The following is a 27,383-nucleotide window of genomic DNA, read 5'->3' as shown; positions in this document are numbered from 1 at the left end:
GTCTGCACTTGCAGATGAACTCTTCTACATCAGTACCTATGCACGGTGCATGCTCAAACGATTACACTGAATGAAACGCATACATATATCTTTGAAACATTGAATATAATTATCTTTCTCAGTAGTTGGGGAATCAGCTGTGAACATGTGATACAGATAGAAGGATGGTAAACAGTTTACTATGCAACAGATAATTAAGGAACTCTGTTTGCGTGTCCTCCCCAAGGCCTGAGGTACCAAAGAAACTGGGAAGATGCTTAGCTAAGTGTGGTGCGGGCACTGGGATCAGTGAGCCAAGGTCCTAAGCCTCTTGCTTGCATTGTGGAGTAAAAGCGACAGCAACGCTAAGGAATCCGGTAGCAGGCACGTACATAGCCAGCCCCGCCGCCGACCTCCCGCCACAGGCGTCGCTGTGCGCTCGTACGCAAGCCGAGGGAGCTGCGTTGCCCGGGAGCCGGCGCTCGAGCCCAGCGGGGGGTTTCAGTTTCTGGCGCGAACTTCCGCCGCTCCGAATTTGCAAGTGAATTGGCGCGATGTCTGGGGATAGCAGCGGCCGCCGGTCCAGTCGGGGCCGTGACCCGCACCGAGATCGCACCCGCTCCCGTTCTCGCTCGCGGTCCCCACTAGTCCGCCGCAGCGTCGCGCCCGATCGCAGGGAGGCAGCGGAGCGCCCGAGCTTGGAGGACACCGAACCGTCTGATTCCGGGGACGAGCTAATGGACCCGGCCTGCTTGGAGGCCGAGTATGATCAGGGCCTGTGCCGCCAGATCCGCCATCAGTACCGCGCTCTCATCAACTCCGTCCAACGTAAGGTGGCGCTTTGGGGCTGCGCGGGCCGGCGGCGTTCGTGACTGGGAAGGGTGGCGGGAGAGGCGGGGGGGGGGGGGGGGGGGGGGGCGGGGGGGGGGGGGGGCAAGGCGAATTGGCAAGGGCTGGTGGCTTCGTTTGTTTACTCAGGGCACCCGACGCGACCTTGGCGGCGGGCGCGCAGGTGCTCTGTTGCTGGCTGGAAAAGCGGGAGGTCAGATCTGGTGGTGACTTAACTTGCTTGAGCTTAGCCAGCCGGTAGAGAAGACAAACAAAATAAGCACCGGGTGCTTTTTGTTGAATCCAGCGTGGGCGCCTGAGTACGGAGTCCTTCGGGATTGTTAAAATACGCGTTTCCTTTCCCATCTCGGATGCTCTGCATCAGAAATACTGGGAAGGCCCATGCGTTTGTTGCGTGGCTCTCCATGTGACCCTGTTGCTTGCTAAATTTGACAACCGGTTCTTAATCTAGCCTCAGTTGAATTAAGGTCACAGGGAGCGAGTCTTTCCTGTTCAGGTTGCGGGGGCTGAGGATATGGCTGAGTGCTTCTCTTGCAAGGGTGATGACTTGAGTTAGATCCCCAGAACCCACCAAAAAAAAAAAAATGTTGAACTAGTGGTGCACATTTGAATCCTCGGCTCCTGGGAAGCAGAGTCTCTGCTCTGGGTCCCCACAGGTTACCCCGCCCAGCTTAATTGGCTGGTTCCAGGTTAGTGAGACCTGGTCTAAAAGTTCTGATGAGCTGAGGGAAAGACACCTCAGGCTGTGTGCCCTGGCCTTGTGAGCACACAAAAATTCAAGTGGCCTGAAACAGTAGCATTGCCTCTTTCTGTACAACTTGTTTAAAAAGATAAGACATTTCAAATAATTCCCCAGGAAGTGGGAGTGGGACTTGCCGGCAGTGCAGTTAAGTGACAGTTACTTAGTGAAGGATGAGCACAATGCCCTAAGTTTGTGTTCTCTTACATATAGAAAACCGGGAGGACATACTGAATGCTGGTGACAAATTAACAGAGGTCCTTGAAGAGGCTAACACTCTGTTTAATGAAGGTAATTGATGGTTTTTAAAATCTGTTGTCATAGTGTATACTCACCGAATTACTTTCATAGAAACAAATTATCGTCATTCCACAATTCCTCTTTACTAGGGCACTTACCAGGCCCAGAACCCTTGTTAACATTACTTTCACAGTGCATTTACTACCATTTGCCTCAGCATTTACTTAAGGGTTCTTTATAAGTTTCTGGGAGATGGGGAGGAGCCCTACAATCTGTTTTAAGAAGCCTTTTCCATAAGATGGGTCCAGCACTCAGGAGGCAGAGGCAGCTGGATCTCTGAGTTCGAGGCCAGCCTGATCTGCAGAGTCAGTTCCAGGACAGCCAGAAACCCTGTCTCAAAAAACCAAAAACAAACGAAAAGGTCTCTTCCCATGAACCTTTTGGTGGTCTGAACTGGAGAGCTTTAAGTGTGTGTTCCATTTACTGAATAGATGAATTAGAGAAGAAGGCAGCTAGCCTCAGACATCCTGTTCCTTTTCCTGTCCTTCTCATCTCCGCTCTCTTAGCTGTCCACCCACCTATAACCCAGTGGAGGTGGCCGTGTCTACAAGTGTTGTGTCTGTCCGTGGTGGGAGGTACTGGGGGAGAGGCATACACTTTAGGGTGTTGCAGTCTGGCTCCTGGGAGTTCTTTGGTTTTTGTTTTAAGTTACACATATTGGTGCCTCTGTACATGAGTGCAGTGTCAGTGGTGGCCAGAGAGGGCAGCAGATTCTCTCTCCCCCTGGAGCTGAAGTTGCAAGGGGGTTGTGGGATTGTGAGTTGCCTCACACCAGTGATGGGCACCAAGCTCAGGGCCTCTGGAAGAGTTGTTACTCCGTGTTAGCTGCTGAACCTCCTCTCCAGTCCCATGATCATGGAGTTTTAAACCACAGTCTTGCTTTGAATAAAAAGCAGCAGTGGCGATGGAGGTGGGGGGGTACTCCCTGATGTGAGCCCCAGGACAGCCACACAAACCGTGCCCTCTTCAGGCCTCTCGCGCTGCTTTGGGAACAGAGTGGGGGTAACTGCAGTGATAATATGATTTTTTTTTTTTTGTTCCCTGCTAACCACAATTCATGTCCTTGAGGACTGTTCAAATCTAGTTGACTAGTGTGCTTGTTTTTGTAGAGTTGACTCAGGGCTCCGTGTCTTCTTGCTCTGGCTATGACCTCTGTACAGTCTCCTTTCTTGGTCGAGCATATACACTAAATCACCTCCAGAAGCTGAGGAACTGGGCTTCCTTTTCTACCTAGAACAGATCCTCTCTCCACTATCAAGCTTCTCCTTCCATCCCTAGCCTTGACTCAGTTTCCCCATTTTAATTGTTTATTTGCTCCCCTACTGTCTACTGTACATCTTACTGACTTTATCCACATGTGATCTCCCTCAGCTACTGCCCATGTTTAAAGCAGAAGACAAAACTATTCACTCAGCTGGGCCTCAAGAGTTTCTCTGCCTGACATCCATGGGTGTTGCACCTGTTGTAATTCTTCAGAGAACTTTCCCTCACCCAGACAGGATATTGGCACTTTTCTTGTGGTTGCCAATAGAGGTGTTAGGCCAGGGCGGTGTAGACTAGAGCCTGCAGCCAGCATCTGCTTCCCCTTTCTCTCCCCGTCACTTCTGCTATGACTGTTTATTTTTGGTTTTTCAAGACAAAGTTTTGTAGTGTAGCTCTGGCTATCCTGGAACTTGCTCTGTAGAACCAGGCTGGTCTCGAACTCACAGAGATCCACCTGTCTGTCTCCTGAGAGCTGGGATTAAAGACCTGCTCCGCCGCCGCCTGGCTTTGTAGTGACTCTTGAAATGATTAGACTCTTTCCTTCTGTGAAGAAAAATGATGGGTAAGAACAGAAGCCAGAGTCAACAAGTTCCCTTACTGTGTGTTTGCTACTTTTGTGAGGATTATTCAGGAGCTCAGTGCCTCAAATGTAAGAGATCCTGAGGGGCACGCTGGGCACGGGCATTTCTGTTTGAATCTGCCGGGGTCGGCTTGTCTTGTTTTATGTTAGTTTTCCCAGACTGCTATTCCAAATTCTCTGGGACCCATTAGGGGCTGTTGAACCCAGCACCCTTAGCTCTGCTATGTCCTTCAGTTGAATGATTGTTCTCCTCCGTCGATTTCGTAACTTCTCTCCTTACCTGTAGTGGACATTCCATTTGAGTTACATCAAGTCAGGTGAGGATGGTGATTAGAATATGCGAATCTCCTGTGGTGGTAGTGCATGCCTTTAATTCCAGCAGAGGTAGGGGGATCTCTGAGTCCGAGGCCAGCCTGGGCTACAGTTTCATGATAGCCAGGGATATGCAGAGAAACCCTGTCTCAACCCACGCCCCATCCCACCCCCCCCCCAAAAAATAGAATGTGTTAGTCAAAGAGAGGTGTTATGCACCGCGCAAGTTTTTGTTATATTGGAGTTACTAAGAGATGATGGTTCAGTGGGGGTTGGAGAGACGGCTCAGTGGTCAAAAGCACTTGCTGCGTTTGTGGAAGACCTGGATTTGATGCCCAGCACCCATGTGTCGGCTCATTAACTATCTGTAACTCCAGTTCCAGGGGAATAGGTTGACCCCTTATGATCTACATGGGCATCAGGCTCACATCGGCTGCGAATTCAAACATGCAGGCAAAACATTCACACACATAAATCTAAAAGAAAAAAATTAAGAAATTCTGGTTAACCAGTTGTGGTGGCACAGGCCTTTAATCCCAGCACTCTGGAGACAGAGGCAGATGGATCTCTGTGAGTTCGAGGCCTGCCTGGTCTACAGAGTGAGTCCCAGGAGAGCCAGGGGTACACAAAGAAATTCTGGTTTGGTAACGAGGAATCTGAAAAATAGAGAGTAAGCAAGCTTTAAGGAAGACTGGTCAGCTGTGGTTGAGATTTTAGTGAATTGAGGAGGGAACCAGTTTTTAGACGTCCATGGGTCCGTGGGCTTATTTTGCCCCAGTGGAAAGATACTAATAGGTACTTGGGAATTTGGGGAAATATATGTGGTTTGTGCGTGTTTCTTACCATGTATTTCTTGCTCTACAGTATCAAGAGCAAGAGAAGCAGTTCTAGATGCCCAGTTTCTTGTTCTGGCTTCAGACTTGGGCAAAGAGAAAGCCAAACAGCTGCGCTCTGACCTAAGCTCATTCGACATGTTAAGATACGTTGAAACTCTAGTAAGTTCAGAGTTACAGAATTTTAATTAAATGCCTCTTATAATGTCTTATTATGCAGTTATCTACTTGCTTGTATCAGTTTGCAGACGGTGTTGACTTTGTTTCCTATTATTCTGGTTTTTGATCTCCTGAGTCCTCCAAGGAGATCTTAGGAAATTAACAGATTAAAATTGAGCTGTGTGTGGGGTTTGGGGTGGGACTTTGGGCAGTTTGAAACCTCTTAGCTAGCTCTCTCTTCTAAGACTCTGGATGCCCTGGTTGTTTATTTGTGACCATTTCCTCAGGTACTTCATAAGGGTTCCAGGTCATCTGTCCTAGGCTGCACCAGAGCTCAAGCTGCAGAGGTGGGGGTGGGGTGAGCTCAGGGTATATGTAGATTGGGGATGAGTTAAGCCCTGTTGTATGGCCATTTTGTCATGGAAAAGATTTTAGAACCATACAAATGTGGTGGTTTTGTATTTAATATAGTTTTTAATTCACCTGCCTTTGCCTATTAACAAATTTGAATAGTCAATACCTTTTCTGATGGATGTGTCAAAAAAAAAAAAATTAGAGTCACTGTTTTTGTTTTGTTTTGAGACAGAGTCTCAGTGTAGTCCTGGCTGCCCTGGAACTCACTATGTAGACCAGACAGACCTGGAATTTACAGAGATCTGCCTGCCTCTGCCGTCGGAGTGCTGGAATTAAAGGCATGTGCTACTGTACCCAGCTAAATACTGAATTTTTAACAGTGCTTTTGTGCTTAAATGATTATTAGAATGGTTTAAGCTGTGTGTGCTAGGACACACCTGTAATCCTAGCTACTTGAGATTACTATTTGCAGGAGGATTGCAAGCCAGAGTCATAGAGAGCTCCTCTCTTAAAAATTGCAGAAAAGGGGGTGTGGAGGTGTAGTTCAGTAGTAGAGCACTTGCCTGGCATGCATAAGACCCTTGGTTTAATATCCAATATTAAATCTTAATGTTTTCTTAGCATATTATGAAGTACAGTGTATTTTGAAAATGCTGACTAGTATGCACATGGTATTTTTAAAATAAAAATTAGTTTAATCTTTAACCTTTAAATAACATCACAATAAGTTAGTCTTAAAGCCGTCTGGTTAGGGAAGCCTTCGCAAGTGTAACATCACAAGTAAGGCTCTAAGGAAAAGGCTGGGTGTGGTGGTGGTTCATGTCTTTAATCCCAGCACGCCAGTGGCAGAGGCAGGTGGATCTCTGATCTAGTTCCAGGCCAGCCAGGGCTACACAGTAAGGCCCTTTGGAGTGGCTGGCAAAAGAGTGGAGGAGAACCAATTGCTTCCTCTGATCAGGCCCTTGCTTTTTTTCCCTTCACAGTCTGGCTGCTTTCTAATTATTGTTTATATCCTACTACTACTTCAGCTTGAAAACTTGAGCATATTTCAGCCTGCTATAATGAACATGCTCTTTCCTGAGAAACAAATTATCTAATACCCACTACGCCTGGCTGTAATACTACACTTCAGTAAACTAAGACACAAGAGAGTTGCTTGACTCATTGCTAAGTCTCCTCGGGAAGGAAGACTGTTAGTCTCCTCTTGCGTCTCCCTGCTCTCTAGATATACCGAGACCCCTTCTAGGAAGTAGGCTGGGTGCTGGCACCTGAGAGCCAGCTAAACTTCCACTTCCATACTGGAGTGATTCGTTTGGGGGGGTCTTCAGTTGCCCAGCTAGTATAGTCTGCTCCCCACGGAGTTGCCTGTGCTCCAGGAGGCCCCTGTGTGCTTAATGCCTGTCATTCTCAAGCCGCGTAGGCAGGATGGAAAGGAACAGGGTTTCTTGGCCTCAGCACAAACGATGCTTGGGCTGGGTCTATCTCTGTACTGAATGCTTCTAATGTGCACTATAGGACAGCATCCCTGGCTTCTGCCCACGAGGTGCCAGAGCGTGTCAGCCTTGGACTGTCAAAATGTTTTGTATTGCCAAAAGACTCCTTAGGGGCAAATCGCTGGTTGAGAACTGTTAAGCTAAATTATCTCACTGTCTTCACCAATATTTCCTCACAGTAAAAGGGACTTTTGAATAGGAATTTATATGTAGAGTTATCTTTGCAATAAGAAGTTGAACTAGACTAGAAGAGGCTCTCTCTCTGGCCTCTTTATTGAATTTGGTGAATGGTTGTAGTTTAACTGGTTTTTTTTTTCCTTCATTTTTTTCTGTAGCTGACACATATGGGTGTAAATCCACTAGAAGCTGAAGAAGTCATCCGTGATGAAGACAGAACTGATATTGAATTAATTGTCTATGACTCCTGGAAAATATCAGGCAAAACAGCAGAAAACACCTTTAATAAAACCCATACATTCCACTTTCTGTAAGATTATTTTCAAATTCCAACAGACCAGCCATTTGTAAACCTTAAACTTTTTTTTTTTTTTTTTTTTATTGTAGGGACAAAGATTGTTAAGTAGTAGAGAGGTCACTGTTCTGTGGCCATTGTTCAGAGGCCTCCCAAACTTGAACAGCCTTCCCTAAATGTAAACATACCCCGAGGCAATGGATCTCTTTTCTTGTGGGGAGGCTGTGGCCAGGACCCTCCCAAGGCGCCCTCTCTGCTTGTTTGCTTCCCACGTGAACTTGGGGTCTGTAGCAGGTTTCTGATTCTGTTAGACCCCTGCAGGCTCCCTACTGAGAGTATTTTGAGATTATGGCCATTTAAGTCTGGGCCATTTATTACAGCGTCCTTTACATGATCACTTACTTGCCCGGCTCAGGCTCATCGTCTCAATTTAAGAAATGCAGTTGGGCCGGGCGATGGTGGCGCACGCCTTTAATCCCAGCACTCGGGAGGCAGAGGCAGGCGGATCTCTGTGAGTTCGAGACCAGCCTGGTCTACAAGAGCTAGTTCCTGGACAGGCTCTAAAGCCACAGAGAAACCCTGTCTCGAAAAACCAAAAAAAAAAAAAAAAAAAAAAAGAAATGCAGTTGGCTAATCTAGTCCCAGTTCTGTGGTTCTATGGCCAACAGGGGTGGCTCATGCTGCTTCTTTGGAGACAGGCTTTAATTGTCCAGCACTTCTTCCCCAGTAGGTGCTATCCCTGGGGCAGCTGTCCAAAGTGTTCCCTGTCCTTTCTTTCCATAGCTCCAGGCTACTGGTCTCAAATCCCTTTAAGCCTGAGATTGGTAGAGTCTATGCTAGAACGCTTTGGGGCTTGGGTTGTAGCACGGCTGTGGCTGTGTCCTGGCCCAGCATCTTTAACATGCCTTCTGGCAACTCCGATGCCCAGAACGATCATAGAAACTATAAAGACCACTCTTTTCTTAATTATGTGATAAAATCCAAGTCTGTTTTTGGTTCAGTGCTAATCTCTAAAGGGCAAGTCATTGTCCAGCTCAGTTTCTAGACACAGGAAGTGTTCACAACTCTCTCCCCATACTTGTGTTCCCTCTCCCTCTGATGTCCTTTCCCTCATCTTTCTGGTGAACTTTACTTACCCACTGTTCCAAACCTAGATGCCTCTAGTAACTTTTCCAGAGGGCATATCAGTAAATGATCAGTTTTTGCAACCAGATCTCCTCTGCATTTGGGTAGATATTTCTGCCAAAAGGCTCTCATAACAGTATACTGTAGGAGCTATCACATTGAGGTGATGTGCAGATTAAGCTTGTTCCATCTATATTATATACTCTACTGTATCTATACTACATCTATACTATATCTCAAGTCTAACAAGCAAATGAAACTAGATTCTAGGGGCCTTGCTCTACATGATACACCTATTACTGCTGCTTAAGGCTGTATTAGGGTTAGTTTTTGTTGTTGGTTGCAATTTTTTTTTTTTTTTTTTTTTTTTTGGAAATAGAGCCTTAAAAGCAAAGGATCCTGTCATGATGGGTGTGTTCAGTAGTCCTTAGCTGTGAACCGCTACCCTGACATACCTAGGCCCATGTGTTCATCTTTCTGACCTTAAAAGTTGCCTTTGAGTGACAGGTAAGAGGCTAGGTGGAAGATTCTGCAGGTGCACTCAGGGGCTTACAGCGGTCCAAATGGGAGAGACGGTATCTGGCTGACAAAGCTCAAGGCGTTCTGGTAGGAATACAGACGGATACAAGACGTCACAGCCCGAATCTCACCTGATGCCTGGTCTGAATTTGACTGAACTATACCAACTGCTGTTAGTCGGTGGCATGGGTTCTTTTTTAAAGGAAACAGTGAGGGCATGAAAGCATATTTTTCATTAGGTTGGGTTCAATACACGGAGACTTTCCTGTGCCAAAGCCACGAACTGATCGTCCAAGACAGCCTCGCATGATAGAAGAGAAGCGGGCAATGCCTGCTCAGGTTTGTTTTTCCAAATACTGCCTTTGAGCTACCCTATACTTAATATACATGCGGTTGGGTGTGGTGGTGCAAAGCTTTAAGGCGGGGGTGGGGAGGGGGCTCTGGGAGTTGGAGGCCGGCTTGACTTCCACAGCAAGTTCTAGGTCAAGCCAGCCGGAGCTACATAGTAACACCCTAACTCCATTAAAAAAAAAAAAGTCATAAATATCTAAGTGTTAGGGTCTAGAGTCAGGTTCTGGTCATTTAAATCTTTTATTTAAAATGTCTCAACATTTTGTCGGATTGACTATTTTAACTCATTGTCTATGTTTTTAATAAGTTCTCCTAAACCAGAGTTTCTCACCCTTAGTGCCCTCAGCATTTAGGGCTGTGTAACTCTTACTGTGAGGGAATTGTCCTGGGCTCTGTAAGATGTTTAGACTTCATATCTCCAATATTGACAAGTGACCCCTGTGGGGGCTCCGCTGGGGCAAGATCAGGTCCAGTCAAGAACTACTGTCCTAAACTATATATTGTGACTTTATGTTTCATCTAAAGACAGTTGAGCTAGAGGTTTGGTAACATTCTCCTTCTAATAAGAATATAAGCATGTTACTGAGGTGAGAAGACTTTTTATAAAACTAAATTTTAAGGCCTGTAAAAAAGCCGTCAAGCCTAAGCAAAACTTGGAAGCTCGGGTGTGCAACCGAGAAGGGAAGGTCAGTGATGACACGCGAGGGTGAGCCGGCGTGATGGTGCCTTTCTTTCCCAGTTGAAATGCATGGAGGAATCTCATCAAGAAGCAACTGAGAAGGAAGTAGAAAGGATCTTGGGGTTGTTGCAGACCTACTTCAGAGAAGACCGTAAGTATGGCACCGAGTTAAAAGGTGCGGCCGTTTGTGTTGATCGGGTGTGCGCTTTCTGCAAGGTTATTTCGGCTAAAAGGCACTTCAGTTGCATATTCTTGATACTGTGATTCTCCCACTCCCCCTTTTCTTCTAAGTAGTCTGTTGCCCAGACTGGCTTCCAACTCATGGTAATGTCCCTGCCTTAGAGTCCTGACTGCTGGAATTAAAAGCTTACGAAACAACACCTGTCTCATTTTGATTCTTTTTTTTTTTTTTGTCATATGTATTTAATGAATCTTTTCCCCCTTAATACCTCACACGAGGATGTTCATAAAATTACTTATTTTTTAAAAAACCATTGTTTTTTTTTAAGAAGATTATTTTATGTGTACTGGTGTTTTGCCTGCTTATGTGCCTGTATACAACATACATGGCTGGTGGCTGTGGAGGCCAAAGAGGGTATTGAATCTTCTTGAACTGGAGTTAGAGGCAGTTGTAAGCAGCCACGTGGGATGCTGGGAATCCAACCCTGGTCCTCTGGAAATGCGATAATGAACGACTCTTAACTGCTAAGCCATCTTTCTACTTTCTAAATTTTTTTAGACAGGTTTATGTATACGAGTGTCTGCTGACATGTATGTAAGTGTGCCAGGTTCATGCAGTGCTCTAAAAGGCCAGAAGAGGGTGTCAGATCCTTTGGAACTGGAAACTGCATCTCAGTGGACGCTGGGACCACACCCTGGTTCCTCTGCAAGAGCAGCCAGTGTTCTTAACCTCTGAGCCATGTCTCCAGCCACGATAAAATCAAAGTATCATCTGCCTTCCTCTTGTTTCTCATGAGGGTCACTTGTCAAACACGAGGTGCCTGTTTTTATAGTGTTTTCTGCTGGTTTGGGGGGGTTACTTTCATTTTCCTTTTCATTTTTCCAAGCTAATCATGATACATGCTTTCTGCACTATGACTTTTTCCTATGGACCTTCTTCTGTGTCATACAACTTTTCCTGATTTTCAGGGATTCCCATGGTTTGGCTCAGCCATAAATAGTGTTAATAATCCTTATCACTGGAAAGACTCTGTTGCATTTTACTATTGTACAAACTGCTGAGGTGAAAATCTTTGTGTAACTTGGTATGTCTGGGCCCTTATTCTTGAGGATGGCTCTTTGGAAGGCGGCCAGGTCAGGGAGCATCTCTAACAGAATTGCCAAACTGACCTTCATAAGAGTATACTCCCCACAGCAGGATGCCTGTGTGTTTCTTCTTTTGTCTTTGGTGAATGTTAGGGCATAATAGACCTTGTTGTGAACCAAAAATGATTTTTTTGTGTGTGTTTTGAAGATTATTTTTTTTTCTTTTTTTCTATAGCCGATACGCCAATGTCCTTTTTCGATTTTGTGGTTGATCCACATTCTTTCCCCCGTACAGTGGAAAACATCTTTCATGTTTCCTTCATTATACGGGTAAGGTTTTAGAGTTCTCTAATACCTTTTATGTGTTTTAAAAAATGATACACAGCTGATAAAGATATTTGTCTATTATAGCAGGACATTAGTTGGTATGTTAGGAAAACTAAAATTTATGGCTTGTCTTTAGTTTTTAAAATCACAAGGTGAGTGTTATGAATCTGAAATGCTCCAAAACTTGAAACATGGTAATTGGAAAATTTCACAGCTACTGCATACGATTGACCACAAATGAAAAGCAGGCCCATTAAAAATAAGAGTATGGGGGCTGGAGAGATGGCTCAGAGGTTAAGAGCATTGCCTGCTCTTCCAAAGGTCCTGAGTTCAATTCCCAGCAACCACATGGTGGCTCACAACCATCTGTAAAGGGGTCTGGTGCCCTCTTCTGGCCTGCAGGCATATACACAGACAGAATATTGTTATTGTTTACATAATAAAATAAATAAAAATATATAGTATGAAGATACCTTCAGTGTAGGTATATATGGAACATATGTGAATTTCATGTTTAGATTAGGCCCCATCTCCAAGATACTCCATAGATTGTATCTATGCAGATAGTTCCAAATTCTCCCAAATTTGAAACAACATTTCTAGGTACACGTATCATGGTAAAGCTATATGAAACTATTACAATAGTGTACCTTTCCTGAAGTCCTCATGCTATGTAAGAGTAAGCTCATTCTCAAGACACAGACACTAAGGAAGCAGTTCTGGCTGTCACCGTCACATCTCTCATGGGATGATAATTAGGAAGGGATTAAGCAATGTGACAAGCAGCTGGTGCATATGAATAAAGGATCCACAGGGAGCTTTATAGTGGGTTTGTAGTTCATTAAATGTGAAAATTTTCACAACTAACCAAACAAAACCCTATCGATATACCATAGATATCTGAATTATGACTCAAGTCTTACATCATGTTGCATTCCTAAATATGTAAGTTGAAATTGGATTTTTAAATTTAGACAAAACCTTATATTTACCGAAGTACTTTCTTTAACAAGGGCATGTTTGCCAGTGGTCCCAATGATAGACTTATGTGTAATAAAATGTGGAAGGTATACGATAGACTATGAATAAATGGGTTAAAGAACAAGACGGTTGTTCCTAAGAGTCTCTCGGGATTGAGGGCTGATGGCGCTGGCACAGCGGCTAAGAGCTTTTGCCAATTCTGACCTGAGTTTGATCCCCAGGACCCACAAGGTGGAACGAAAGAACCAACATTTACAAATTGTTCTCTGATTTCCATGGGTGCACCATAGTGCCACTCCATTCCCCAAAAGAATAAATGGAGGAATAGTAATGAAGTCAGTATGGAATCTGTGTCCAGTAAAAGTTTATTCGGAACCTGAGCAGTAATCTTTTGTGAAGAAAAATGTGAGAAAAGTCTTGTCTGGAAGTTAGGATTCATTTTGGCTGTCTGAAGTATAGATTTGCTGACTGATGAAGCTTTTTCATTCAGTAGATTTTGGTGTTTGTTTCAAACCGTGTTTTTATTTTAGGATGGTTTTGCGAGAATAAGACTTGACCAAGACCGACTACCAATAATAGGTAAACTATACTATGTTCATAGAAGTTAGTTTTAGAAAATATTAAGAGTTTATGAGATGTATTTTATATTTTATTTGACTAAATGTAAGGTTTTCATTTGTTTGTTTTTGTTTTTGTGTGTGTGTCAGTGTGAGATGGTCATACTACATGGCCCAGGCTAGTCTGGAATTTGTTATGTAGTCCAGGCTTGCCTTGAACTCTCAGTCTTCCTTCCCCAATCAGTCTTAGTGCTGGAATTACAAGCTTCTGTTTTGTTTTTTATTATTTTCTTTTTTGAGACAGACTCTCTCAGTATAGCTCTGGCTGTCTAGGAACTCGATTTGTAAACCACACTGACCTCGAACTCATAGAAATCTTCCTGCCTCTACCTTCCGAACTTGGGGATTAAAGACTCATGCCACCATGCCTGCTTTTATTATTTTAAACCACAGAAGTTGTGTGGCTGAGACAGTCTCACCATGTATCCCTGGCTAGTCTGGAACTCTCTATGTAGAAGATGATGGCTTTGAATTTAGAGAGCCACCTGTCTCTGTCTCCTAGGTACTGGGATTAAAAGCATGTGCTACCATGCCTAATAACTTCCCATTTTATTTTTGGTTGTTAGCCAAGCCTTTTACGGCTGAGCCATCTCTCCAGCCCAAGTTCCCACTTTAAATAAGATTTATATAAACAAAAATTAAACAGTCTATCTCTTCTGAAAATATAAACATGGTTTAAAATTGATGGATTAATCGATATCATTAATTCACTATCTGATGTAAAGATTGATACCGTGATAAATGCCCCTACATTTCAGTAGTGTTTGTAGTGGTAGTCATTTTTGTGGTTTCCTTTTCTGACCAGCGCTCTCTGTTGAGGTTCTGTGCCATTTCATTCGGACCTCCACACGACCTCTCTCTTACTCCTGCCTTTGGAAAGTCTTGTGGAGCATGAAGGACTTTGATGGCACTTACTTATTACATGTTTTCAGTTTCCTGTTGGGCTGAGTTTTAACTGAGTGCATGGGATTCTAGGAAATCCATATAAGTCTCTTCTCAATATAAACTTCACACCTATTATCAGTTGCTGTTCAAGTTACCTGTTCCGATTGATGCAGTCTGAAACTGTCTTTCAAACAGAGCCAGTGATTAATGAAGAAAGTGACGGAATTGAACAAAACACGCAAATTAGGAGTCAAGGAATTATAGCCCTGAGTTACCGTGACTGGGAGGTAAGGCCCTGCAGGCTGCCCAGTGCAGTTCTGTGACGTCTGCTGTAAACCCACTGCCTGAACGTTCCTGTTTCCGACCAGGAGATTGTGAAGACCTTTGAGATTTCTGAGCCTGTGATCTCTATGAGTCAAAGCCAGCAGCGACTAAGTGCCTGATGCCAGCTGAAGGTAACATTTCCTACACGATAGCCACACAGTTGTGTTAAAATTTTATTAGGCAGCTCAAACCATAGTATTTTCTCATTCCCGTGAAATTTGGGGTTTGTCTCCCTCTAGTGTTCTCTTCCTAGAACTGTGCATTTGGTAAGGAAGGCCGAAGGCTGGAGGCCAGTGGCTGTCCGTCAGGAGTCCTTACTTTGGTGTGCTTAAAAGATCTATATGTAGATGAAAGAGCAGGAGAACTCTTAATTGGTTTGTTTTCACCTAACAGTGGACGGAGTGCTCTGGACTCCTCCCCAGTGTAGTTGACTGTTCTGTTCCGTATCTTTAATGGACATAAAGCAGAAAAGGAAGATGAGCATAGAATTATCTTGGAGCGATGCGAGTAAATGGACATTTCTGAAATGTATTATGCTATGCAAAATCTCATTTTTTTTTTTTTTTTAACAAAGGGGGAGATCTCTAGAAGGAAACTGTAACAATGATGTGGTATTCTGTACTGAAGACAGCAGTGGGTGGGAAGGACCTTGAATCTGTCGGCCCTGCCTCTCAATTTTAAAGTTTTGTGACGTCACTTCATGTTACACATTTATTTTCGTTAACTTTAAGTCTGTCTATAGAATAACTTTAGTTTTTTAGCTTTAATTTCCTCTCACTTTGAGAACTAAAATGAGCTTTTAAAGTACTCAGTATGTGTTTCAATTAGCGGGACTTATTTTGTTTCAAGATATCTTACCTCTGCCAGACTCTTGAGGGAAAGGGAACTCCATGAGGAGTAGAGTGGCTTACCCGGGACCTACGCGCTGACAAGGGGCTAGTCACTAGATGTATGTGTGTGTATAACATAACATGTCAGCTATTAACCAGCTATCTTCCTTTCATTTTTTTTTTCTTTTAGAACTGGAGGCAATAGTGAAATCCTGAAAAGAAGCATATATTGTATATATGTATGATTAAATGTTTTTTAAAGATGAAGATTGTTTTTCGTAAAATGTAGCTTTTGATAGTTAATGGATTTGTCATGGTTGTCTTTAATTAAAAGGAAATTCACTTCCATATTCACAAAATGATTGTCTTTATTGTCTCTTGGGATATGGTCCTCCTTTTTCTAATCCAATAAAAGTTTTAATTAGGTTGTCAGTGCGTAATTATTATAGTTTCTAAAAAATGTTTCTTTAGGGCTGGAGGGATGGCTCAGCGATTAGGAGCATAGCCTGCTCTTCCAAAGGTCCTGAGTTCAATTCCCAGCAACCACATGGTGGCTCACCACCATCTGTAAAGAGGTCTGGTGCCCTCTTCTGGCCTGCAGGCATACACACAGACAGAATATTGTATACATAATAAATATTTAAAAAATTTTATTACAAAATGTTTCTTTAGTTGTAAAATTAGCTGGCCAAGCTAACAGATAGGTTGTGCCAAATGAAACTGGCTTTTTTGTAGGTTAAAAACAATCAAATAAAGCCGGACGGTGGTGGTGCATACCTTTAATCTCAGCACTCCTGAGGCAGAGACAAGCGGATCTCTGTGAGTTCAAGGCCAGCCTGGTCTACAAGAGCTAGTTCCAGGACAGGCTCCAAAGCTACAGAGAAACCCTGTCTCGAAAAAAAAACAAACAAAAACAAAAAACAAAAAACCGATCAAATATTTTTTTGATGTGACTTGGCCTATGCTTTATACCTAGGAAGCTGTTCTATCTTCTGGCAAGTGAAGTTGTACTGTGTCCCTGGCAGCAGCACCAAGGGTGGGCTCACCCTGCAGCATGTCTCTTTGTCCTACTCATCCATGTTGAGCTTTCTAGTTGGCCCTTGATGTTCTCCGGGTTCCTTCTCCCTAGCTTTCTATTTTTATCATTTCCCTCTTATTGCAGGTACTTTCTCAGTGGAAGGCTCTGGATTCAAGTTCTTCCATTGTCCCAGGAGACTGCCCTATCAGTCTTCCCTGCTACTTTGTCTGGTGTTTATCCTTCACCTTGCTTCTTTCTTTAAAAAACAATAAATAAAAAGTTCCTGTGATTTTCATCTAAGTTAAGTCTTACCTCTTTAAATAAGAATCACTTCTTTAAGTGTGGGATGTGGTGGCGCACGCCTTTAATCCCAGCACCCGGAGGCAGAGGCAGGTGGATTTTTGTGAGTTCGAGGCCAGCCTGGTCTACAGAGTGAGTTCCGGGACAGCCAGAGCTGTTATACAGAGAAACCCTGTCTCAAAACAACAACAGAAATAAGTCACTTGGTGGCTGGTGAGACGGCTCAGGGGATGAATGTTTCATACTCATGTAAAGGAAGGAGAGGATCAACTCTACAACTCTGACCCCCACGTGTGTGTTGTGTGGCATGCCCCCTTCCCATGATGTGCACACACAGTAATACCTGAGAATTTAGTAAGAGCCGGGCGGTGGTGGTGCATACCTTTAATTCTAGCACTCGGGAGGCAGAGGCAGGCTAGTTCCAGGATAGGCACCAAAGCTACAGAGAGACTTTGTCTCAAACCCCTCCCCCCAGAGAAAAAAAAGAATTTAGTAAGAATCACTTGGAAATCTGTTTCAAAACCCTGGCAGAGTAGCTCCTTTCCCACCAATCTTTTTTTTTGTTGTTGTTTTGGGTTTTTTTGTTTTTCGAGACAGGGTTTCCCTGTAGTTTCTAGAGCCTGTCCTGGAACTAGCTCTTGTAGACCAGGCTGGCCTCAAACTCAGATCCGCCTGCCTCTGCCTCCCGAGTGCTGGGATTAAAGATCCCACCACGGCCCGGCATCCACCAATCTTCTGAGTCTGCGTTATACCACTTTTTCCAGTTCCTTTCCGAATGGACTCCAATGGATAATACTGTGTATTCGATGTGAACTTGTACACTCTAAATCTACATTCTTGGTCTTTGTCTCCCTGGCTCCCTCTCGTTATTTTACTCCTTTGTTTTATACAATAATGCATTTTTTTTGGGAACAGTCTCAAAACTTTGTGTTTACACTTAAAAAGACTACATCTATGTTAAGTTATTGGTCATTTAAAAACAATAAAACTGGGGCTGGAGAGATGGCTCAGCGGTTAAGAGCATTGCCTGCTCTTCCAAAGGTCCTGAGTTCCATTCCCAGCAACCACATGGTGACTCACAACCATCTGTAATGGGGTCTGGTGCCCTCTTCTGGCCTTCAGACATTCACACAGACACAGAATATTGTTTACATAATAAATAAATATTTTAAAAAAATAAAAACAAAACTATTTCTCAATTCTTAAAATCTCTGTAGCAATATACACACACACACACACACACATATATATATATATATATATATATATATATATATATATATATATATATGTTTGCCGTATTTCACAGGAAATTTCATTCTGTAAACTCCTCTCTTCCCCCGTCGTAACCAGTCACTACCTTTCCTTAGAGTCTTTTTGTCCATCTTGCTCAGGCTGCTGCCCAGACCCATGTAGTAGCCATTATTTTGTCTGTTCAAACCACTTACCGTTTCCTAGTGATTCTCGCTGCCTTCAAGATTTGATTTACTTTTGTGTATGTGCATGTTTGTGTTTAAGAGCACATATGTGCCATAGTGCACATCTGGTGGTTAGAAGATGGTCTTTGGTCCCAGTCCTCTCCTGCCACCTTGTTTAAGGCAGCGTCTTTTTTTTGTTAGCTGCTGCACAGTGCACTACTTACTGTCTGTGTGCTTCTGGGGACTTTGTTTCCACCTTCCATCTCGCTATACGAGTACTGGGGTTACAGACATGTGCAGCCATGTCATGTCAGGCTTCCCATGAGTTCTGGGGATCTGAACTCAGGTCGTCAGGCTTGTGTTAACTGCTGAGACCTGACCCCTGCCCTGACTTCAGGCCTTTAAAAGTGTAAACCTAAGGATGTTCAGAGCCTTGCAGGACATTCGGCCCTTCGTCTACGTTTTCAGGATCACTTCTCTAAACACTAGCAACCCTTCCTTTTTGTCAGAACAGCTTTTCTGAGAGGTCACCCACAATCCAGCTCATCCAATCAGGGTCCGACTCAGTGCCTTAAAATCAATGGGGCATGCAGTCATCACCAAAAAATACTACAGAGCTCCCCCCCCCCCATCCCCACATCAGGGGCCATTCTGTCCTCATTTAACTTTTTTCCTCCTTAGCCCTAACCTCAACACCATGGTTTTTCAAGTATGTGTGTCTAGAGCTTCTGTTTTCCCCTTTGATGTCTGTTTTCTGTGACCTTATTATACTAATTACTATAAATTATGCCAATTAGAAAGAAATACAATAATCAAGGAAATAACTTAAGTTTTTTTTTCTTTGCTAGTTGACTTTTCAAAAACGGTGGCATACGCAAGAGCTCTCTCTGGCGCGGTTTTGGCGCTTTATCCACTTCCGACTTTTCCATCAGAACAGTCACCTCCATAAGCTTTTCCTTGGAAGGCTGGAAGAGGGGGTACGCTATGACCTTTTCGAGCTCTTTCTCTTCCTCCTTCACTTGGGGTTTTAAGAGTGGACGGATGCGGCTGGTGAATTTTTGAATCTTTCTCTCCTCGTTCTTCCGCTCTGTGAGTTCCCTCGCGTGTACCATGCGGTCTTTGTGTCGCTTCATCTGTTCCTTTGCCCATGTGACTTTGGGCTTTTGGGGTACAGTTTTATGTGTTTTCTGGATAGTTTTATTCTTTTCATCTTCTGGCATTAGTGGTTTTGGGGAAAGGGTTTCAGTTGGAATTCTCTGAGGTAGTAGTCTGTATTTGTGGTCCCTGAGGCCTCTTGCCCGTTCTGCTCTCTGTATGTGTTTTTCTATATGATTCATTTCCCTCTTAGACACTAGATAGTCCCATTTTTTAGTGTTGTCTGGTATTTTGCTTCTTGACTTCTTCTCTTCCTCTGGGTTAACAGCCCATTCTGAATCTGGTATATAATTCCATGCCTCTTTGATCATTTCTTTCTGTTGCTGATAGTAGTAGGAATTTGCTTTAGCAAACCGTAAGTCAAAAGACCTGGTCTTAAGTTTACCAACTGTTTCACTCTCCTGCTGGAACTCCTGGACTAACAGTTTCCTCACTCGTGAAGAATGGGCGCCACCTAAACTCTTGTCAGAGGGAGTAATCAGAACTTTTAAGTTGGATGTCCTTTATTCTAGTTGCATAGTACAGCTCTCAGTGGGCTATGAACCCTGCCTGGCGCACCTATGCCACACCCAGTTTAGTCTAAGTTTCTCTCCCTTTAAGTCTCCTACACTCCTCCCCCAGACCATGATCTATCCTAGGCAAGGACTCTAACTTGGACTCCCTTGAGAAAATGGAAGCACCCAATAGACACCACCACCACCACCAGAGCCCCCACCCATCTATCTCAGACTCTACCTTCCTACTTTTATCCTGTCAAAACCTAATTCTTCACCTGTGCTTGTTGAACTTCAAGGATTTTACTTCTGTATCATCAAAATTGCCTACTGGGTCACTTAAATAGGCATAAAGTACACCTCAGCACAAATGATCTTCAAACAAAAGAGACTCTTCCTGACATCAGGTCTGTGGCTTTTAACCCTCTGCAATCTCATTTGCTGAATATTCCTGGGATTCCCCTCCCCCCCACACACACACCGTATGGCTACCTGTATATCTGCCACACTAGTCTGTCCTTAAGATACAGAGTGCTCAGCCGGGCGGTGGTGGCGCACGCCTTTAATCCCAGCACTCGGGAGGCAGAGGCAGGCGGATCTCTGTGAGTTCGAGACCAGCCTGGTCTACAAGAGCTAGTTCCAGGACAGGTTCCAAAGCCACAGAGAAACCCTGTCTCGAAAAACCAAAAAAAAAAAAAAAAAGATACAGAGTGCTCATACTGAGCCCTTCTTATATAGATGCTCATTCAACAGGGTCCTCTTCCTTGGGTTGGTCCATCACTGATTTAGGCTGAACAGGATATATAAGCCACGGTGACAAGGTACTTCCCTGCTCTCACCTCTCAACTTCAGTCCTGGTTTAATTCATTTATTTACTGTTTTTCTTTTCCAAAACAGGGTTTTTCTGTGTAGCCCTGGCTGTCTTTGAATGCACTCTATAGACCAGGCTGGCCTTAGCTCAAATATCCACCTGCCTCTGCCTCCCAAGTGCTGCGATTAAAGGTGTGTACCACCACTGCCTGGGAGACTTGGTTTATTTGACATCTCTGCTTGCTTCTTTCTCCAGTTTTTACCTTTCCGGTCCTATCACTCCCAGCTTGAGTCATGTTTTCCTTTAATTCTCCTGCCTCTACCACAGGGTGTTAGTCCGGTTATCTCAGTCTACACAGTTGTCCTGTCTTCCCAAGCCCGTCAAACTAATCGCTGTAGCCAGAGTTACCTTTTTATTACATAAATCTGAGCATGCCATTTTCCTGCATAAACCTTGGGAAAGAAGCTGCTACATTTAGGAGAGAATCTCAAATTCCAGTATAGTGTGCACAGCCTCTCATTAATCCTCAAACCATGTTTTCAGCTCACTGTATATTCACTAAGCTTCAGCCACACTGAATTTTGTTCTCTAAGCCAATATTCTCTGTCCCATGTGAATACACTTCCCAAATACACATCAGTAACTCTGATAAACATTTTTTACAGACTTTAAAATCTCGGCTGACATACCACTTCCTTCAGCCTTCCATACAGTCTCTCAGAGAAAAACCAGTCCTTTAGTGACATCACAGTTTGTGGGAATTATTTCTGTGGTGTTGTCTCTTACTAGAACAAGTTCTGTGAGAGTACAAGTAGCTGTTCTGTTCAGTGCTGTCCAGACAGCACTGCTGAGAGCCAAATTCAGAACTAAGCACGGGTCAGGACATTCTCCCCTAAAATGCTGGGGCCCTTTTACCTCCAATAAACTTTAAGACCTTATTACAGAATCCAAAGTTCAGGGCAAATATATTTCCTCACCTTAATTTTCTTTTCTAGTGGGGAATAGGAACCTACTGCAATCCGAGGGTCTTGAGAACTCTTAGCCCAGGCCAATCTAGGAGAAAAGAGAAATTATACTGGGACCAGAGAAAAGATGTCAGGAAACGAGCTCTGGAATGAACTGCAGAAGGGAGTTGATTTGGAACCTGCTTTTCATAGGTAGCAGAAGGCCCTTCTCTCAGCCAATGGGTGGAACTCTGTGTATGTTTAGCTTCTGTCTTCACCAAAATGAAGGCATATTTGTACTTTTGATTAAAGTCTACACAATGAGCCATATTTTGTTGGGGGTTGTAACTGTCAGAAACAACCTTAACACTGGAAAGACTGAGTTGCCTTTACTGTTTCTAGTACCACAAACCACTGTAAATATTTTAAGTAGAAAAAATGTTTTGATATGAAAAATTTCAAATATAACTTTATTTTAATTGAAGTTATATGTAAATATATAATAGATTTCCCACAATAGTTATTTAACTATAATATTTCGTGATTCTTACCATTTAAAAATAAATTATTTATTTTGGTTGTGAATCTTGCCTTTAATGGCTGAGCCATCTCTCTAGACCATCTTTCTCTGTCTGCCTGCCTCCCTCCTCTCTGCTCTCTCTCTTTCTCTGTCTCTCCCTCTCTCCTTCCCTCCCTCCCTCCCTCCCTCCCTCCCTCCCTCCCTCCCTCCCTCCCTCCTTTCCTCTGTTCCTTCTGACAGGTTTGTAGAGAAATGGCACCTTTAGAGGCAGCTTTCTGGCTTAGTCCTAGTGGCAAACACAGGGGAGGGCAGCTCTTTTAAGAGGCCTTGCTACTCAACACTTGAATGGGGTTCATGAGCAATGGTGGTATGCTACTTGGTGGCAGTGTGAACCCAGCAACTTCTGATAGCTGGGTGGTAAACATGGCTCCCATGGTTGACACCTCCACCATAAGGCTAAGCTCTTACAGAAGCAAAGTGGGAGGAGCCAGGCCAACCACCATGTGCACCGCCATACACTAAGTTGAGCAGTGCCAGTGACTAACATACCAGTTTAATGTTCATTCGTCTCATGCCATCAAAAACCAGCACGGATGCTCAGTAAAGATAGATCCTTCTAACTGGATTACAGTGTGATTAAAAATGTACATAGGTTTGGGAGAGAAAAGAGAAATGGTATAGACAGTCACAGAAAAAAATAGTTTAAAAATAATAAAGTCTTTAAAAGAAAGAATAAAGTAATATAAATGAAAAAAGCCACACAAAGATGGAAAATACATGGGGAGTCTGAATCCTGTGTGTTCTTGTATTGTCTTAAAATTTTCTGATTGCTGATGAAGGAACAATAGCTGCTAAGATACAATGGATTATGGAAACTGCTGGATTAAATCAGTTTATTTCTTCTTTTAAAAATATCTTAACTTCAAAATGGAAGTCAAATGTGTGTTGCTTTGGGGGAAAGTTTATGCTTTTATTTCCACAGAAAACAAAAGACTGTGTATTCATTCAAGGTTCAAGATGATCAGGCTTGATCAAGGAAGTTCCCACCACTGAAAATCCTGACTACAGACGTACAGAAATAGAAGAACTACAAGATATGTGATGTATATTTTACCTGCTCAAACAAAACGAAAATCATCTTTGGCTAACTTGTGTACAACACACAGTCTATACCTGTGTTAATGCAGACATGTCTGTTACCTTTAAAAGTTTGTCTATTTTCAGAACAAGGGGACCAGGTAGCAGTGAAAATGGATGGCCCAGGTGATTCAGCATCTCAAAAGACTTCTGTTCCAGTCTCCTCAGAATCCAAAACAGCTTCAAGGCTGCTGGCTGACATGGTCCAGACTCACAGCCTTCTCCAACCAAGACTTAGTCATTATCCTGATTTTCTCAAGGTTCCCCCCAAAGATGCTGGCACCCCCAAACAACAGGAAGCAATCTAGAAAAAAACTATGTTCACATTCCCAAAAGATGGATTATGGATGTTTGTTATCATTTAAGGGGGTTGGTTTCAAGTTGATATTGGTCATAGGAAAAAAACTAGACAAAGAGGTTAAATTCGAAGATCTCTTTCTAAAGGAAAAAGGGGGATATGATATAGGAATGGCAGGAAAAGGTAGATTATTGAATCTAATCCAAAAAGCAGCTATTAATTTATTTTACACTGGTATGGATTTTGATTTATTGATACACATTTAAAATTAATTTTGTTATACTAGTTGTATGTTTCTACTCTTATTTGGGGTATTGTATGCAGATAAATAGTCATTTATAATAGTCAAACTTAAGTCATGTTAGGTTTGTTTTCAAGGTCATACATACACAGATATGGCAGTGAGACATATCTGCTCCTGACAGCACCATAAAAAAAAAAAAAAAAAGATGATGGCTGGGGCTGGAGAGATGGCTCAGAGGTTAAGAGCATTGCCTGCTCTTCCAAAGGTCCTGAGTTCAATTCCCAGCAGCCACATGGTGGCTCACAACCATCTGTAATGGGGTCTGGTGCCCTCTTCTGGCGTGCAGGCATACACACAGACAGAATATTGTATACATAATAAATAAATAAATATTTTAAAAAAATGATGGGCATCAAAGAACCTCCATATGGAGTTTAATTTCTTTTCTTTTTTCTTTTTTTTTTTTTTTTTGGTTTTTCGAGACAGGGTTTCTCTGCAGCTTTAGAGCCTGTCCTGGAGCTAGCTCTTGTAGACCAGGCTGGTCTCGAACTTACAGAGATCCGCCTGCCTCTGCCTCCCAAGTGCTGGTATTAAAGGCGTGCGCCACTACCGCCCGGCCTGGAGTTTAATTCTTTATGACAAAAGCTAGCCATCGGGCAAAGAAACCGCCCTTGCCTCAATTGCTGATAGTGTACTGTCAAAACTGGACCAGCAGGATGCAAAAGAAGTGACTGCCAAACTTTGCTATGACAAAATTCTCTGCTTCTCAGAAATGTCTGTCAGATATACTAGGCCTGTTGGCCGAAGTTGGATGCCCCAATGTTACAGAAGAACTTTGGGTGACTGTCCCAGTCATTAGGTAACATTACACCCTTCTGGGGTCTTTTGAGGGACTTAGAGACTAAATAATTAAAGTTTTCCTTAGTTATGATAAAAAGCAAATAAGGTATAAAACTTTAGACTCACAAAGATAGATAATAGAGTGTTTTCTCTAATTTTGTCATATACAAACAGACTGGATAGTGTAACTAATTGTTACTTGAGAATTGTTTTTGTTATATATAATTTTACTGTGTTAAAGTTAAAACCTTCCTATTTATTTAGGCAAAAAGGGGGAAATTGGCCAATAGCTAGGCAGGGCTTTCAGGGCAGAGAGAATGCTGGGAAGAAGGGCAGAGTCTGAAGAGTCACAAGCCAGACACAGAAGAAACATCATAGAAAAGATTAATAGAAATGGGTTAATTTAACTTGTAAGAGCTGCCTGGAGACAAGCCTAAGCTATCAGTCAGTCAGCTTTTTATTAACAATGAGAGCAACATATTTTCATAGTGTACAGAAAGGGTATTCCACAGCACAGGTTCTCACTAGGTAGTCCTGTAACTCAGAGAGCTACCTACTTCTGCCTCTACTATGTCTATTAATTTTTAAATAGATTATAAAACAATTGGAAGACAAATTGTAAAACTTAATGAAGGAAAATATAGCAGGAAAATTGTTCTTTAGGATGGAGTAAAGTCACACTAACCTGATTAGCAAGCAAATTAGTGCTATGTTTGTCAATTTACACATAAACGCTGTTGTTTATTAGCAACAGAAAGTTTTTATAACAGAATTGTACAAAACCTTCGTATCTGTCTTTAATTTCATTTCCACTACTTCTTTAAGAGTTTATGTTTCCATAGCAACATTCCTTGAGTTTACACTAGGTATTGTTATAGAAGCCTACATGGAGTTACTTAATCTTCCAAACAATCTTAAGAGGTTAGTATTCATTATTCACTGCATGTGGCAAGGAGAATGGAAGCCATGAAAGTTAATGACTCGTTAGTGGTCCTCGTGTTAGTTCCCTAGGCCAGTGAGTCCCATCGGACTCCATTTGTAACCATACATAGACATATATTCTTTTGCCTATACCCCAAATGGAGGGAACACTTACTGTTCCTCTGCGCTCATACCGAACCACTCTGAGTCTGTCACCATGGGTGGCTGTGAGGTGACAGCCCTCAGTGTTCCTCCATTCTGCTCTGGGAGTCTTGCACTGCATATTCTCCTCGAAGCCCTTGTGTTCCCTTGAGCTGGCTCTGTGGTTTGGTGTGCTTTCTCCGCAGAGTTCTTGGCTCCAGCCATTGCCCTGCTTTTTGTTAGCTTCGTGAACAGCATCTTTGCTCTCCACCTTTCCTCCCACCGGTGCTCTTGTCCCCTGAGCTCTTAATTTCTCATCCTCTAGTCTACGAAGAACTGGTTTCTAGCCACTGACTTTCTGCCCTTAGTTCAGACTTTCAGCTGCCCACTGTTGATCATGGAGCATGCCTTGGGTTGATTTCTAAGGCAACGCAAAGCAGTCACAGGTTTCTGTGTCATCACTACCCCAGAAGGAGCCCACTATGAGGTGCTGTATGACAGTATAGTCTGTAGGCTGGAAATGGACCATTCTTTGGGGGAGCTGGTCAGCAACCAGAAGGAACCATTTCTTAAGACAGAGACTCAACTACAGAATATGTGGTCAAAAACAGTCTCTACTAGCACTGAAGGCATCTTTTCACTTTTTGTGCTTTAGAGCATAAACCGTACACACTCCATGAATGTGTATGGATCATACCTGTCTGTGCTGTTGAAGGCTAGATATATATGCTGGTTGTGCAGTCATGTGGTCTCATTTAGCAGGTATATCACTCAGCTAAATAAATACTGCTTTGGTAGTTTGATAAGAGTTTTTTTTTTCGTTTTATTTTTATTTTTTGGTTTTAGGAGACAGGGTTTCTCTGTAGCTCTGGGGCCTGTCCTGGAACTAGCTCTTGTAGACCAGGCTAGCCTCGAACTCACAGAGATCTGTCTGCCTCTGCCTCCCCTGTGTTGGCACTAAAGGTGTGCACCACCACCACCTGGCTGATAGAGGTTTTAATATATCTTTTAGTCAACAGTATTTAATTTATACTCATAACTGACCAGCTATGACACCTTGAGAAGAATGTGTTCATTCTGCTTTCATTGGATGACTAATTTATAGATGTCAATTAAGTCCAATTGATTATAACATTCAATCCAAGTACATCTTTACTGATTTTCTTCTACCTATTCTTTTCTGGATCTGTCAGCTACTGAAAGGCAAATACATCTCCAACAGAAAAGTGGATTCACGTGTTTCTCCTTGCAGTTCTATCAGTATATACTTCATATACTTGAGCATTCCTTTGTTATATACACACACATTTAAGACTGTTATACCTTCTTGAAGAATTGGTCATTTTTTCATTCTGTAATATTTCTCTTTATACCTAATTTGTATTGCTATTGAGCCTGGTCTATGAAACTGATTTGGTTTAAAGTTTCTCAAAGCAAGATGTTTTTACTCATTGTTTCTATCCACCTATTTTTGTTTGGAGTGAGTCACCTGCGGAGAACATTTGTTCTTATTTTGACAAGGTCTCACTATGTAGACCAGACGGGCCTCTTAGCTTGTTTTCCTCCTGCTTCCACTTTCTAACTGATGGGATTCCTCATATGTATCACACCCAGTACTGGGTTTATTTTTGGTGGGGGTTAGTAGTATATCCAAAATTGAATTTAGAGCCTCTTGTATCCTAGGTAAGAACTCTGTCATGGAGCTGTGCCTGCTCAGGGACAGTTTGATTTTTCAATTGGTGTGTTGAGGTCACTGACATCTGAAGCGTGGCGGTCGGGTGGCAATGGGAAATAATCAAAACTAGCTTTGTCCGAAATAATCAGCTTTAATAAAGGAAGGCAGTGGGGCAAACTTATAGAGCCAGGGTTCCAGCAAAGAGCAGGGAACCAAGAGGGCGGAGCTTA

General features: G+C 43.0%; 1 protein-coding gene across 1 annotated transcript; it reads left to right on the top strand.

Annotated features, from left to right (window-relative positions):
* Window positions 1–406: 406 nt before the first annotated feature.
* On the top strand, window positions 407–15,596 carry Nsmce4a (NSE4 homolog A, SMC5-SMC6 complex component). Its single transcript, XM_038316957.1, has 11 exons — window positions 407–807; window positions 1,781–1,858; window positions 4,887–5,017; window positions 7,197–7,348; window positions 9,217–9,316; window positions 10,068–10,158; window positions 11,509–11,603; window positions 13,112–13,160; window positions 14,279–14,370; window positions 14,452–14,538; window positions 15,428–15,596. The coding sequence occupies exons 1-10, from the start codon at window positions 534–536 to the stop codon at window positions 14,524–14,526; spliced, it is 1,137 nt and encodes a 378-aa protein (XP_038172885.1). The 5' UTR covers window positions 407–533; the 3' UTR covers window positions 14,527–14,538; window positions 15,428–15,596.
* Window positions 15,597–27,383: the final 11,787 nt, after the last annotated feature.

This window comes from Arvicola amphibius, chromosome 1, assembly GCF_903992535.2.
Source record: "Arvicola amphibius chromosome 1, mArvAmp1.2, whole genome shotgun sequence".
Taxonomy (NCBI): Eukaryota; Metazoa; Chordata; class Mammalia; order Rodentia; family Cricetidae; genus Arvicola; species Arvicola amphibius.
Note: the sequence above shows the minus strand (reverse complement) of the source record. Positions and strands in the feature narration are given on the sequence as shown.

Excerpts from the sequence above, each read along its gene's own strand:
- Nsmce4a (XM_038316957.1), top strand. The coding sequence starts at position 534 with ATGTCTGGGGATAGCAGCGGCCGCCGGTCCAGTCGGGGCCGTGACCCG. Across the intron at positions 1,859-4,886 it reads TAACACTCTGTTTAATGAAG|TATCAAGAGCAAGAGAAGCA; the intron begins GTAATTGATGGT and ends CTTGCTCTACAG. Across the intron at positions 10,159-11,508 it reads GACCTACTTCAGAGAAGACC|CCGATACGCCAATGTCCTTT; the intron begins GTAAGTATGGCA and ends TTTTTTCTATAG.